Source organism: Rhinoderma darwinii, chromosome 8 (genome assembly GCF_050947455.1).
Source record: "Rhinoderma darwinii isolate aRhiDar2 chromosome 8, aRhiDar2.hap1, whole genome shotgun sequence".
In the NCBI taxonomy this organism is placed as follows: Eukaryota; Metazoa; Chordata; class Amphibia; order Anura; family Rhinodermatidae; genus Rhinoderma; species Rhinoderma darwinii.
In genome coordinates this window covers 95,833,899-95,849,310 of record NC_134694.1, presented here as the reverse complement: position 1 = coordinate 95,849,310, position 15,412 = coordinate 95,833,899, and the positions used below count along the sequence as shown (strand labels likewise).

The following is a 15,412-nucleotide window of genomic DNA, read 5'->3' as shown; positions in this document are numbered from 1 at the left end:
TATCATCTTTCCTTGCTTTCCTCTACAGTATCATCAGGGGAATGTTGGACTACCCCTATATGAATGTCCTCTGTGAATGCTTGAGAGGAAAACAAGGATAGATAGATAGATAGATAGATAGATAGATAGATAGATAGATAGATAGATAGATAGATAGATAGATAGATAGATAGATAGATAGATAGGACAGACAGATAATTACACTTGAAGCAGGGCAACACACAATAAAGTTCAGTTTTGACTTTCTGCATGTCATTTTCTTATTTAACCGATTGCGACCTATGATGAGTATGCTCATCATGAGTGGCAGGACATTGCCACATAATGACAAGCATAATGATCCTGCTGATAGCGTGGGTACAGCAAGTATGCCCGTGTGATCAGCACCGGAATTCTGAGAAAAAACTGATCCCCACCGTTAACCCCTTAAATGCGGTCGTGTCACAGGGAATTCCAGTGACGTAATCGAGGCACATACCTTGTATAGACAAACAGCCAAGGGTCCATTAATGGACCACTGGGCTGTCGGACCATATTTTCTGCTGTTAGGGTATACTTAAAGGGATTTTCCAGGGACACAAATTTTTTCCAGGCGGGCAGCGCACGAGCACTGAGCAGCTTCATTAATGAGAAGAAAATTGGGCGGGCATTGAGGTGTAAGCAAAGAATTCAACTGGGTGGGCATTGAGGAGATTGTGGACCAATTTGGGTGTACATCAGAAGTCCTGGGTTTGAGGCATCCTATTGGTCCACAGCCTCCTCAATGTCCGCTCTGTTCATTCTTTTCTTCTACTTCAATAGCAGCACGATTTTCTTTGCATGCATTCTATTCCTCAGTGCTTGTGCGCTGCCCGCCCCGAAAATTGAGGAATAGCATGCACGCAAAGAAAATCGTCAACTAAAGGGGAAGGGAGAACTGGTTGGGAGGGCCAATAGACACATAGAGGGGGCGGAATAATTAGTAAAGAACAGCCCTGTGTCATTACGTAGGTCAGTGAGGTATCAACACAGGGCTGTGTGTATAATGACTCTCGTGAACGAGCCTGTGTCGAGAGAAAAAAAGAGACAGAGGAAAAGCAGAACTTCCGGCCGGGCAGAGGTAGGGAGAATAGGAAGGAAAGGGTTCAGATTTAATACAAACTATAAATTAGGAACTTTATTCAACATTTACATAGAGTATTAGATCAAAAATTTTGTGGCAAACCACTTTAACAACGGCCTGCGTACTATCAGTACAGAATCTAATGTACTGGCATATGCCGGTATATTATACATAAAAAATAATATCAAAATGAAAAAATCTCCCAATAATATTAAAGAAAAAGATATAATTAAGTTTGAAAAAAATATGTAAAAAAAACCACACATAAATGCACATTTTTATAATAACATTTATTTAAAGGGGTTTTCCCTCAAACCAACAAACCTTCGAAGCTACTACCAGGATTATACAAGCCTAGAAATATCACCCTAGCATTATTTTCATTTAAAAAAAATCTTACTTATTCATAAAGTACTGTCCCCAGTGTTGCCCTTTACTTCTGGTTCACGTCTGAAAAAAGTGGGCGTGCTTACATCCATACTCACATAACCGGAGCAGTTCTGCACTTTAGAGCGGCTTCCATAGTCCCTCTGCTTTGACGCTTCTATCCCTTCATGGAAAAGCTCCTCTGTATTGGTACAGTCTATTTTCAGACTGCTCGGCTGGATAGTGCTGATCCAGTCAGGTTGTCAAAGCACAAAGATTCTTCTGTGCAGGTGCAAAAAAACAAGCTCCTTCCTCGGGAGGAACACACGGTTTTCCTACGCATGCTCGGCCACTTTACTGGCAGACTGCAACAGTAACGAAACCAAGGGCAACTTGAAATAATCAGAGACCAGGACATGAGGTGAAGGTAGGGGAAAATTTTTGCATAATTTATAATGACAGTACTTTGGAAAAATAATTAATTGTGAGTGTAACCTGTTTACCTAGCCACATTTATGTTAATGTAAAAATCCCTTTAAATATATGTCATAGCATTAAATTATATACACACGTTTGGTATCGTCACATAACAACTTGCACAGTCAATTTATGATGATCAGGGTATGCTGTAAGAATAAATAAAGACTGCAGCAGAACTGCTTTTTTTTCTGCATTTTTGCCAAAATTATAATTTTAGAGAAATTAATCGCTAATATATATGTAGCAAAAAATCTCAACTACATGAAGTACAAATCGTTCTGCAAAAAAGAAAGCCTTATACAGCTACATTGAACAAAAACTAAAAAATATATGACCGCCGAGATGCAAAGAGGAGAAAAAAAAATGTTCTGGTCCTTAAGGGGTTGATTTAGGTGTTGTTGAGGGTTTCAAATAGTAATAGATCTAGGCATACAAGGAGTGTGAATTCTGAATGCTTTGTTCACTAGTAAAGAGACATTAACATGAAACTGAAATTAAAACCTTAAGGACTGAACGGTGGAATGATTTACACTTTTACTCTATGAAATCTACTCAAATCTACTCAATCTAATTTATAATCTTTTTATTTACCCTATTTACCATCCTGTATCTTACCTGCACATTTGCCCATCTGACAAAAAGTCAGTAGAATAAGTAGATAACTAAAGTAGAATAATCATACAACTAAAGTCCTTACATATTAAGCTTTAATCACATCTGCGTCGGAACGCCGTTCATGTGTTCCATCTGAGCTTTCCGTCAGGGGGACCCATGAACGGAATCCAAACTGAAACAAACGGAAACCTTAGGTAACATTTGCACCGGATCCGTCACCATTGAAATCAATGGTGATGCGCACGGAAACCTATGGTATCCAAAGAGGCAGCTGGTTCTGGCACAAGTAGATTGCAGAACAGTATGAAGCACTGTAAAGGTACTACAGAGGGGAGCTACTAGACCGCCGGTTAGCTCTACATGCCTCCAATGTGATGTACTGATTGGATGTGCTTCAGACCAATCACACACATGTCCAGTGAAATGCACACACTGATTGGTTGGATATTCTAGCCAATCAGATGTGCCGCAGATCCGCACTACCTGTAGCATTGCAAGTTGAATGTGGTTTCAGGTTACAATAGTGAAGGAAAGGCTATTGTCAGTTTAAAATATTGTGTAATAACCTGAGGCTTTTGTAACCGCGGAACCACTATTGAGTAGTCTTTGTATGAATAGCATTAAAGTGGTATTAAGGTTTACTGAGGTCTCTTCATCAGCAATCAGGTACTATTTAGTTTGAGTATGTATGTGCTCTTTAGGCTTCAGTGGTAGTCCTTAAAGTGCTTACCTCTTATTAGCCCATTTGTTAGAAATCATATTGTTATACAACTCCATAGAATCGCTACAGTACAAGATGATAATAGACTGTGCAGAGATTTGACATTCCCAGCCAAGTAATGGACTCACTCAGCTGAAGTACCCTCATCAAAAACTTTAGTTTTGAGCTTTGACTATGGGTTTTATACGCATTCCTCCAACACGTTTAGTAATAATAAAGAAGTGACTTACCGCAGTGGAAAGCTTTCCTCCATTCTTTTCAACATGTACAACAGCTTCTTGGATGAGCGAAAACAGATTTAATAGAACACGCTCTAGGTCATAAATCCCATGCATTTCTTTGGCAAGTCTCTCAATTGATGCAATGTATTCATTCCAGTAAGAGTCAATTTCCCCAACACTAAAAAGGCAACCTCGCATAACAGTTCCACAATATCCAGCGCATGGCCGTGCCAGTAAATGACCTTGACAGTGGGAGCAGAACCACATTTTCAGAAGTGCCCTACCACAGTCTTTGTTAAACTTTAAATAGTCAGTAGTATTAATCACTTCAATGCCGAGATTCAGTGCCTGCAGGAAAACTCGAGAAGCCTGCAAAGATTTGGATACTTGTGTCATGATTGTTTTTGGATAGTGACCAAACGCATTAAGGTCCCGTCTGGCCAGTCGAAGACATTCTACATTTTCCACTGACTCTTTGAATCCAGGGTTCAAGTAATTGCCATAGACTACCGGGAACAAGCCATCGAAAAACTCATTCACCATATCATTCACATTAATGTCTGAACCCAAGACATAGAGTGAAATGTCTGTGAATAATTCACCGACCAATTTAAAGGTTTTTGATGAGATGTTTTGGTAATGAGTCTTAAACATTGTGTTTGTATAATTTCTTGCATGCCGTATTACCATTTCAAACGCTTCTGCAAAAAAAAAGAAAAGAGAAAACGAGTGAACAAAATGCCATTTGAATTCACTTTCATAAATTCATTCATTATCAAATACTTTCTTTTCAAGCTTTAAAATTCACAAGACAAGGATGGATTTTATCTGGCCACTCATTTTTCTCCAGCTGTATCAAAAGTGCCAATGCAAAATGCTTCAATGTCTTTTTCTAACAATTTTCCTTTTGTGACTACAATGCAGTTTTATGTACATATTGTATTCTCAACATATACAAGAATCAAGAAAAGCTTTCATTTAGAAGAATGGTCACGTCACGTGGATCCAGACTTGTGAGAATAATTCCATTTAGTTTTATACATTTCTCATAGAAATGGTGTCTCAGAATGCTTTGTTATAGTTTTTACTTAAACTTTGCATATCTTACCAAACTGTATACCTTAACCGTCAATTAAAAGGAATGGAATCCCTGAAAGGAGGAACTTGGCTTGCCAACATCAGGGGCATCATATGGTCTGTGAATCAATGTGACTACCTCGGTTTAGGAGTGCCCTCACCTTGTGCGCTAATCAAAGAAAGGCACAAAAGCTATAGAGGTATGAATACAGGAGTAAACCTTGAAGAAAGGAGAGGGGGGAGACATGAGGGGAATAATCTGGGGCACATTTATCAATTGTGTCATAAGAACAGATCTTTACAAAAGAGCAACTAACAATATACTAGACATATTAAAAGGGGTTATCTGGTTTCTGGATTTTTATTTCCTAATGGCTAAAAAATGACATGAATTAACGAAAGAAGCAGTACTCACCTATCCTTTCCACCGGCGATGCAACGCTGTTGCTCCGGCGGCACTCCCTGTGATTTTTTACATGCAGGAAGCCAATGAAAGGGATTAGTGGTGACGAATCGTAATTCTGGCATTATGCTAGGAATACAACACATGACAGTTTTGAGCCCTCTGATTGGCTGTCTTCATGTAAACAATCTCCTAGTATCAGCACTGTTTCGCTGGTGGAAAGGATAGGCGGGTATTGCTACTTTTGTTAATTCATGCCAGTCAGTTTCAGCCATTAGGAAAAAAAAAAATCAGAACCTGGATAACCCCTTTAAGTCACCTGATGGCTGACATACTTGTGCCCCATTATTTTGCGCAAATGACTATCAATAATAAATTCAGCACAACTGTCACAAGTTGTTTAGCCACAAACCTTTCATGTTTTTGTTTTTTTCAAATCTGTCGAACATGTTGCAGAAAAAGATAAAAAGTGTCCCAAGTTTACCTCTTACACTCACACTGTTGGCCTGCAGCTTCACCAGGCTGCATGTTGCTTGTTCGCCATCCAGGACATCCCGCTGACCCACTAAACCTTGACCTTCACGGCGAGTGATTGGGCTACCATTTCTACATTGCTAACTTATGAATACATTGTGGTGTTATTGCTATACATTGTTCAGTGTTTTGTGTACCTGTTGTGCAACTGATTATTTCTTGTGTTAGAACAAGAAAAACTTTTGACATTGAAAAATGGACCAAGCCTTTCAGAAATATGGTTAAGTAGGTATAGCCATGAATTACCTTGGTTGAGCTGGTATAATCATATCATTACCTTGGTTGAGCTGGTATAATCATACATTACCTTGGCTGAGCTGGTATAATCATATCATTACCTTGGTAGAGCTGGTATAATCATAAATTACCTTGGCTGAGCTGGTATAATCATACATTAACTTAGTTGAGCTAGTATAATCATATATTACCTTGGCTGAGCTGGTATAATCATATCATTACCTTGGTTGAGCTAGTATAATCATACATTACCTTGGCTGAGCTGGTATAATCATATCATTACCTTGGTAGAGCTGGTATAATCATAAATTACCTTGGCTGAGCTGGTATAATCATACATTAACTTAGTTGAGCTAGTATAATCATATATTACCTTGGCTGAGCTGGTATAATCATATCATTACCTTGGTTGAGCTAGTATAATCATACATTACCTTGGCTGAGCTGGTATAATCATATCATTACCTTGGTAGAGCTGGTATAATCATAAATTACCTTGGCTGAGCTGGTATAATCATACATTAACTTAGTTGAGCTAGTATAATCATATATTACCTTGGCTGAGCTGGTATAATCATATCATTACCTTGGTTGAGCTGGTATAATCTTAACTTGGTTGAGCTGGTATAGTCATACAGTAACTCAGCTGAGCTGGTATAATTATACACTAACTTGGTTGAGATGGTATAGTCATACAGTAACTCAGCTGAGCTGGTTTATCCATAATTTAACTCTTTAAATTATTTATCATTCTAAATAATCAAGTCTTATTGTATCTATGACAGCCCTATTTTCATGAATCACACATTATGACAAGGAAGAGGGTTTGACCAATTTGTTTTTTCATAACCTGGGTGGGCAGAACAAAATTATCAATCCTTGCAAAAAAATAATTCCCATAGAAAAAAAAATAAGATCTCCAAGTATAATAGCTGTAAACAACTAACATTTGAAAGAAAAATTGTACTAAATAAATATATGGAACTTCTCCTTTAATCTAAGGCCTTTGATCCTAACCATTATCCTGTGCCATGTCTTTTGTGTAGAAGAAAAAAAAATTGCTTAGAGCAATGTCTGTAGGCTGAATATTTTATATCAAGAACCATAGTAGCACATTGATTATATTAATCATTTAGCATACTTATTTTGCACAGTAAATAAAGGAACCCTAATGACACAGCATGAAAGCATGGACAGCCCATAAATGAACTATTAGTGCTCTTACTCTTTGATTCTTCTGTGTGTCCTGTCTCCATGTCGTCTGCATTCTTCACTTAATTGCACACAAATTAAAGCAGCTAGTTAAAACATAGCTAAGCCCTGACTAAGCATAGGGTTCGGCAAAATTAGTACACTCCTTTCCCGCACACAATTTTGTCATTCACCTCTTCAGATAAAAAAAAAAAAGTCACCAAGTTATGATGATAAAACTTTTAGATACAGATTAGCTTTAAAGGCTATGTAAACCTTTGAAGACTTTTTTTTTTTTTACTTAAATAATGTATTATAGTGTTTAATGCAACTTTGTAATTGGTTTTTATAAAAAAAAATTAAAAATACTTTTTGAGATACAGTTTCTATGTATCCTGGATACATAGAAGCTGTATCTGGCGTGAAACCCGAATCCGTTAGTTCAGTGGGACTGACGGCTTTGGTGACAGCGGGGTCCTGCATGTCTCTGACACATAGGATCCAGCTGTTATCAATCATATCTATATTCATAACTTTGATGTGATCGCTAACTGGTGGATCCTGCTTCTCAGAGACATGCCGGACCCGCTGTCACCGAAGCCGTCGGCCCCTGACCTGGGGGCTTTAGTAAAAAGTCTTCAAAGGGTTTACATAGCCTTTGAGTATTTTAATTACTTTGCCTTATCGTATGCTTGGAATGACGCAGTGAGAAAGGTGAATTTATTTGACAAAAATCCATGTACTTTTAGTACAGTAGATAAAAATAAATTGTTATATGTATTAATTTGCCCCATGTCACTATTTTATGAGTCGATAGCTGGCACAATGCAGAAATAAAAAGGTCAGTAATGTATTAGAAATCAATAGGAAATAAATGACTGTGATTTAAATATGTAGAACATTTGTTAACGGATTCACTTTCCATATGCATAGCAAAATGGCATTGGTGGTAATTCAATGAAGTCAAGTAAAATAATTTAAAAGCTTGTAATGGGGGTACCAGCCTCCTGCACCCTCATGACATGATAGGGGTCGCAGCCCCCTCGCCTCCCACCATCTCCACGAGCCTTAGGTGTCCATTTGTGCTCTCAGCCCCTTCTGGGCCTCGTGTTTTCCCCCGTTTGTGTGACGTCAGGCCGCTTGCAGCAAAGGTTAGACATATGTCTTAGAAACAATGTGTAGAAACCGTAAAGTTAACAATGACCACTGGGGGGCAGTGGAACACAGCAGGAGTGAGAAAACAGACAGGCCATTAGGACAGAAAAAGGGAGGAACAAAAGCACAGATGAAGAGAGAGGGAAGGGGAAATTGGCAGGACCCCAGGAAGAGGAAGGAGGAGGAGAAAAGGGAGGAGACTTGGGCAGGAGAGAGGATGCAGAGCGGAGTGGGGACAAGAAAAAGAGGACTTGCAGTGTGACAGAGAGAGAGCACAGTGACCAGGCTGCCGCCATTTGTAGGAGAAGTATCCTTGGCTCAACGTTCCTAAAAGAGGACTAGCTGGACATTCACTACAGCTCAGCGGTGTCAGGAGACACAAGGGAAAAGACGTCATCTTCATCAACAGAGGAGCAGAAATCGGAGGTAAGGGTGGTATGCCGCGTGGTAGTGAGTAGCTCTCACTCTGACCCGCGGAGGCGCACGCGGTAATATATCCGCCGGACTCACGCCGTAGCCAAAGGGCGAGGGGCATAGCTTCCACCTTTGGGGATTCCGCAGTGTGAGTGGTAGCACCACAGTGATCCGCGGAGACGGCCCATTCCTTCTTGAGACCCGCCGGGCCGGGTCAGTGAGCGCCAGGCGCAGCCACCCAAGGGCGAGTGGGACTCCCACGAGGGCGAGGGCCCCAGCTACTGAGAGACTTGACTTGAATACTGCATTGTTTCTATTTGGCCTGTTTGAAATTGTGATTTTTCAGTAAACCGTTGATTAGAAAAGAACTGAGTAGTGTTGTGGTGTCCACGTTTAGTCTTACCTAACAAGCTATAAAATAAGAAGCTATTCAAGGCTAGGTTCCCTTGTTAGTTTTGTGCATTTTGATGCCTCTGTGCACAGAGTCGCTACTGTTCCATAGTACCCCCCCCCCACCCCCCAATAAGCACTCTGTTTGCCGCTGCGGGGAGCCTGTATGCACTGCAATATTCTGAAAGAATTCAAATTTTTTTTTAATATTCTTCCATTGGTCTACAGCTAGGTATCCTCACAACATTTTTTTCTGCTATCCACCATAGCCACTAAGCTCCTTAACATAGGAGGCAAATGGAGGCAGGTCATTGAAAAAATAAACCATCACAAAAATAATGGCCACAATGGTATAAGAAAGCTAGGCAAGGGTTTATACCCATATAATTCAGTGTTTGTCCCTACCAGCTGTTTCAAGGCTAGTCATAGTTATGCCTCATGTACTGAGCCATTTGCTTTACATCGGAGAAAACAGAAACATACAGTAAAGCTCCATAGAAGTCTATTAGCGCTGCATGACAACTCAATACAACTCGGAAATTGTACATAGCTATAATATGAACATGTGCATGAGGCAACAATTCCCTGACCAGGCAAGACTATAAGCTCAATATCATAGTATTATAACAAGTAGTAAATAGTGAGAAAAACATGGCTAAGTGTTATTTTCATGTGTGTATATATACATATATATCTATAAAATGTATTTAGGTCAGCAATGGTATAGAAGGTACTGCACTGGGCTAGGCCAGTCCTGGGTACACGTACCACTCAAAGAAAACACAGAACTTCATAGGGCAAATGTTAAAAATGTTAAAATAATGCAATGGTCATCATCAAATTAAAATACAAATGTATTAAAAAAACAACATTCTACATATTACTTATATTCGGTCAAACACCAATCTCATATTTATATGACCGAATGAAGCAAGATGATCTGCTCTATGAATGTATTACAGTGGCACTAAGGTGAAATAACCACCTAAACTATAAACAGTCCTGTAGTTTTATCAACCTATTCCCAGTACCATTGCAGCTTAATGATAGCTGCCGGCCCTCAGAGATCGTACGGTAGTGATCCTCCTTAATTGAAAAAGTTTTCAGCTAATTTAGTCATGTTGTGATGCCAGATCAATTGCCTGATAATGCAACAAGAGGCATCTGGCAGCTGCTTATCGCCCTGCGTGTTCAGCTTAATGGGGTTATCCGGGGACCAAAAATTGCATTACATTAATATTTTTATGTAAAAAGAAGTCACTTACTAATATACTTTCATTTAAAATTTCCTACTAAATTGTGCAGTTCAAATTGCAGTTCAATTGTCCGCGAGCAGAGCATCAGCTAATGCTCTGCTCGGGAACTCCAGCGATAGTAAAACCACTTTAGTCACTGACCAAATGTCGGGAGCAGTGCTGGAGTCCCAAGCAAAGAGCTAGTTGATGCTCTACTCGGGGACTCCAGCAATAGGCAATGTGACAGCCCCTTGCGTCATGTGATTGATAACATGCCGACACGAACAGCACAGGAAGCAAGCGCTCAGTCACGTGTCGACGTGTCAGCACGTCATCAATATTATAAAAGCTACAGGACTTCTGGAAACAATTCACCGGGTTTGAACGGCACCATGTAGTACCGAATTTTAAATTAAAGTATATTAGTAAGTGTAACGTCCACCGCCGCGGACCGCCGCTCTTACCTGCCCCCGACGACCGCGACCATGGACAAGTAAGTGCCCGGCGGCATCTCCCGTGACGCCGGCACTCACTTCCGCATTGCTGCACTGGTTCCCATAGCGTGCGCGCGCGTCTGGCCTTAAAGGGCCAGTGCACACACATGAATGAGTAAGATCTGTAATTAGCCCATGATCATCCTGGACTATAAAAAGGGCTCTGCCCTTTCACTCATTGGCTGAGCGTTGTTGTATTTACCCATGTTAGTCTTAGCAAACGGTCCTTTAGTGTTATGCTGTTCCCGTGCCCTGCTACCTGTATCCTGTATCCCGTGATATCTGTTCCTGTGCCTTAACCTGTTGAAGTCATGTTGTGCCACCGGACACGCCTGCTGATCTACATATCTGGTGTCAACAAGTTCATCTGTGCCGGGGCTCCGTTACTGTCTGGACTATTATAGGTACTATTGTACTAGGACTGTTGTTTAGCCAGCTGCTACTCCGCTACGGCAGTGCAGCCTAGTGGGTCCACATACCCACGGATCGTGACAGTAAGTGACTTCTTTTTACATAAAAATATTAATGCAATTCAATTTTTGATCCCCGGATAACCCCTTTAAGGTCAGTTTTACACTCTAGGGGGCAGATTTATTAAGATTGGCTTTTCATACGTGACCCTATGAATTTAAGATTTTGCATGTAACCCAGTTAACTTTGTCGGCATCTGACATAAATCTTTGCATGTAAATGACCGAAAGCGATCATTTTCTATAGCCGAACATTACAGACATAATTATTTAAGTTAGCCTTAGGGCTGATTCAGACGAACGTGCCGTTTTTGCGCACGAAAAAAACGCGGCGTTTTGCGTGCGCAAAAGGCACTTGACAGCTCCGTGTGCCCTGTTCATATGGATGCGCGGCTGCGTGCTTTTCGCGCAGCCACCATCTTTATGACACTCCGTTTGGATGTTTGTAAACAGAAAAGCACGTGGTGCTTTTCTGTTTACATTAATTCTTTTACTGTTATTGCGCGAATAACGCTTGTCCCACGGAGGTGCTTCCGTGGGGCATGCGTGATTTTCACGCACCCATTGACTTCAATGGGTGCGTGATGCACGAAAAACGGCAAAACATAGAACATGTCGCGAGTTTTACGCAGCGCACTAACGCTGCGCAAAACTCACGGACTGTCTGCACTGCCCCATAGACTTTTCTAGGTCCGCGCGAGCCGTGTGAAAACCACGCGGCCGGCACGGACACAAAACACGTTCGTCTGAATCCGCCCTTAGGCCAGGTTCCTACAAGAAAGATATGGTGCGTAAAAACCACGCAGCGTATCTGACCTGGAAACTGCAGTACATTCTGTCTGAAAACCGCACCACATCGTAATGCGTTTTTTTCTAACTGAATTTCTGCTGCGGAAAGCAGAGGTAAAAAACTCTCATACTTACGTAAGCTGTTATTATGGCGACGCGTCCCTCCTGTGCAGCCCATGTGACCGCTGCAGCTTGTGATTGGCTGCAGCAGCGGTCACATAGGATGTAATGTCAAACCCAGGAGGCCGGCCATCTGACGTCATCCAGGCCGGCCTCCTGTGATGACGTATCATCCCATGTGACCACCGCTACAGTCTGTGATTGGCTGCAGGGTTACATGGGATGCAACGTCATCCCAGGAAGCTGGACTGCAGGAAGATGGAGGGCGTTCTGGGTAAGTATGATTTTATTTTCCGTAGTTGCGATTTTTGCGGCGTAATCGCTGCAAATGTGCCGCAAAAGTCGCAACACTTGGCTTTCTGTTGCAGGTTTTGCATCCCCATTGAATTCAATGGGGGGAAACCCACAACGGAAAATCAACAAGAACGCAGCATAAATTGACATGCTGCGGAATTAAATTCCGCACCGCAGGTCAATTTATTAATATTTACGCTGCGGTTTTTTTCCGCAGCGTGGGCATGAGGTTTTCAGAATTTCATCCACTTTGCGGCTACTGCAAATGCTGTGGAATTTCCACACACAATTCCGTTGCGGAAATTTCGCAACATTTACACTACATGGGAACCCGGCCTTACATGCTAAAAAGTTGTATAGTGTGGTCAAACTGCGATCAATTTTAGGCTCTATTCACACTGCCATTGGAGGCGCCGGAGAAACGCAAAACCCTGCTTTAGTTTGTGAAAACATACATTTTAAAGTCATACATGACTTAAGGTGCGGTCTACTTGATGAGTGGGTTCTAAGGCGCCAGACAATGTGTCAAGAGGATCATATAAGCCTGTTCATTTTGTAATAACCAGTATGTCCATGGTGAAATATTAACCCCCCCCAATACAAATAGAAAGGTTTTATAGTAATGGAAATCATTTTTAATGATTTTCCTGATCATTTTAAAAACACACTTGTAACTATATATATCAGATCACTTAGAACAGATTTTTATGGATAAACCATTTAGGAAAGGAAATGGCGAAAATGGAGTAAATGAGGTTAAATTTATATGATAGACACATTTCACTTCTTCATGTCATCTCGCGGCTGGAGTACATGTATACTAATATTTCACGCAAAAAAGGTGCACATCTTTAAAGGGAACCTGTCACTAGATTTAAGGGCACTAAAGCACCAGCATGTTGTTATACTGTTGAAGTTTAGCGCATGATTTAGGATTTTGTCTAAAAAGAAGTTACCAGAGAAGAGTCTTGAGATAAGTCCAATGGTATAGTGCACATGTCAGATGAAGCCGAGACCAGTACACCTAGACTCATCTCTGGAAACTTCTATGATAATTTACATACAGTGCACGTTGTATTATAACTTCTTTTTAGACAAAATGATAAAATGGACAGTTTTGAGAGAGTCCTGTTTAGGAGGCTAAACCCCAGAACTGTAACGACATTCTGGTGGTTAATTGCCCTAAAATCTAGTGATCTGTTCCCTTTAATTGATTTTCCACATTCTAAAACTCCTCTTAGTCACTCCCGTTTTACAAAACTGTAGAGGTAGAATTCTCTAAAACACATAATAAATTAGTTTCACAATACTCGGTTTTCGGTATAATTTGCATTACATTTTTGGTGTATTTCGCTTAGTAAATCTTCCCAATTGTGTTTATCGCTTAAACGAGTTGTTCCAACTGAAAATCTCTTCTAACAATGAAGCCTCCCTGCGATCATCTGAACGTTGAGGGTCCGGCTTCTAAAAACACTGCTGTTCAACTGTTATTGCCGGGTAAAGCTGCGTGTGGCCACTCATTTTAATCACTGCAGGGAAAATTTAGTATTACATATCGCTTATTCAAATGAATGTACGAGGGGTTGTACAGATAAGAACCAGGGTGGCGGAATTGATCCACCTAGAAGACTTTGCACAGTGCGGCTATTGCCTATAGGGAATATATCATCAAAAGTTGATGCAAGTGACAATCACAATCACCTAATCCAGGGGTCTCAAGCACGCGGCCCGCGGGACACAGAGCCGCTAGTATAGGCCCTGCTCCAGGACTCTCTGTAATTCCCAGACATCGCTGTCCATATATGGACAGTTTTGTCAGGGTCTTCCCCAGAGCACAGTCCCGGGCAGAGCGCTAGCATAGGCTCAGCTCCGTGACTCTGTGAATCCCCTGACATCGCTGTCCACATATGGACAGCGATGTCTAGGGCTTCCCCAGAGCTGGACAGTGATATCAGGAGCACAGTTGGAGTCCCAGTAGGAGTGCCCGGGACTGCAGCTCTGGGGTTGCCCCTGACATCTCTTTCCATATATGAACAGTGATGTCAGGAGCAGAGCTGGAATCCCAGGTAGAGTGCTAGAAGCGGCTCTGCTCTCGGACTACAGCTCTGGGCAAGTCCCTGACATCACTGTCCATATATGGACACTGATGTCAGTTGCTTTCCCAGAGTTCCGGAGCAGAGCCTATACTAGTGCTCCGCTCTGGGACACCAGCTCTGGGGTTGCCCCCTGACATCACATTCCGGTACAGGAGGATCCCTTGACGTCACTGTGTATGGACAGTGACATCAGGGGCTCCTCCAGCAGAGGAATCTCTGGCCAAAGCGTCGGAAACGCTCTGGTTGGGGATTCCACTCCTAGAGTGAGCCCCAATGGAGCGATCTACTGGGGGTATCTGTGGCCCTATCTACAAAGGGTGTGTGTGGCATTATCTGGGCACTGTGGAAGCATCTACAGATGGCACTGTGGAAGCATCTACAGAGGGCAATGTGGCAGCATCTACAGAGGGCACTGTGGCCGCATCTACAGAGGGCACTGTGGCCGCATCTACAGAGGGCACTGTGGCCGCATCTACAGAGGGCACTGTGGCAGCATCTACAGAGGCCACTGTGGCCTTATCTACTAGTGGGTGTGTGGCAGTATCTACAGAGGGCACTGTGGCATTATCTACAGATGGCACTGTGGCATTATCTACAGAGGGCACTGTGGCATTATCTACAGAGGGCACTGTGGCATTATCTACAGAGGGCACTGTGGCATTATCTACAGAGGGCACTGTGGCATTATCTACAGAGCGCACTTTGGCTTTATCTACAGAGCGCACTGTGGCATTATCTACAGAGCACACTGTGGCATTATCTACAGAGCGCACTGTGGCATTATCTACAGAGGGCACTGTGGCATTATCTACAGAGCGCACTGTGGCATTATCTACAGAGCGCACTGTGGCATTATCTACAGAGCGCACTGTGGCATTATCTACAGAGGGCACTGTGGCATTATCTACAGTGGGCACTGTGGCATTATCTACAGAAGGCACTGAAGCATTATCTACAGAGGGCACTGAAGCATTATCTACAGAGCAGTATCTATAGAGGGCACTGTGG

The 15,412-nt window shown here is 41.9% G+C and overlaps 1 protein-coding gene across 3 annotated transcripts in view; it reads right to left on the bottom strand.

Moving 5' to 3' along the window:
- Positions 1-15,412, bottom strand: part of GPC3 (glypican 3) — a 338,054-nt gene that overhangs the window by 199,386 nt on the left and 123,256 nt on the right. For all 3 annotated transcript variants that reach the window (XM_075834383.1, XM_075834384.1, XM_075834386.1), the window contains one exon: positions 3,515-4,206. In XM_075834383.1, the coding sequence (XP_075690498.1) occupies positions 3,515-4,206 (692 nt within the window). The remainder of the gene's footprint in view (positions 1-3,514; positions 4,207-15,412) is intronic.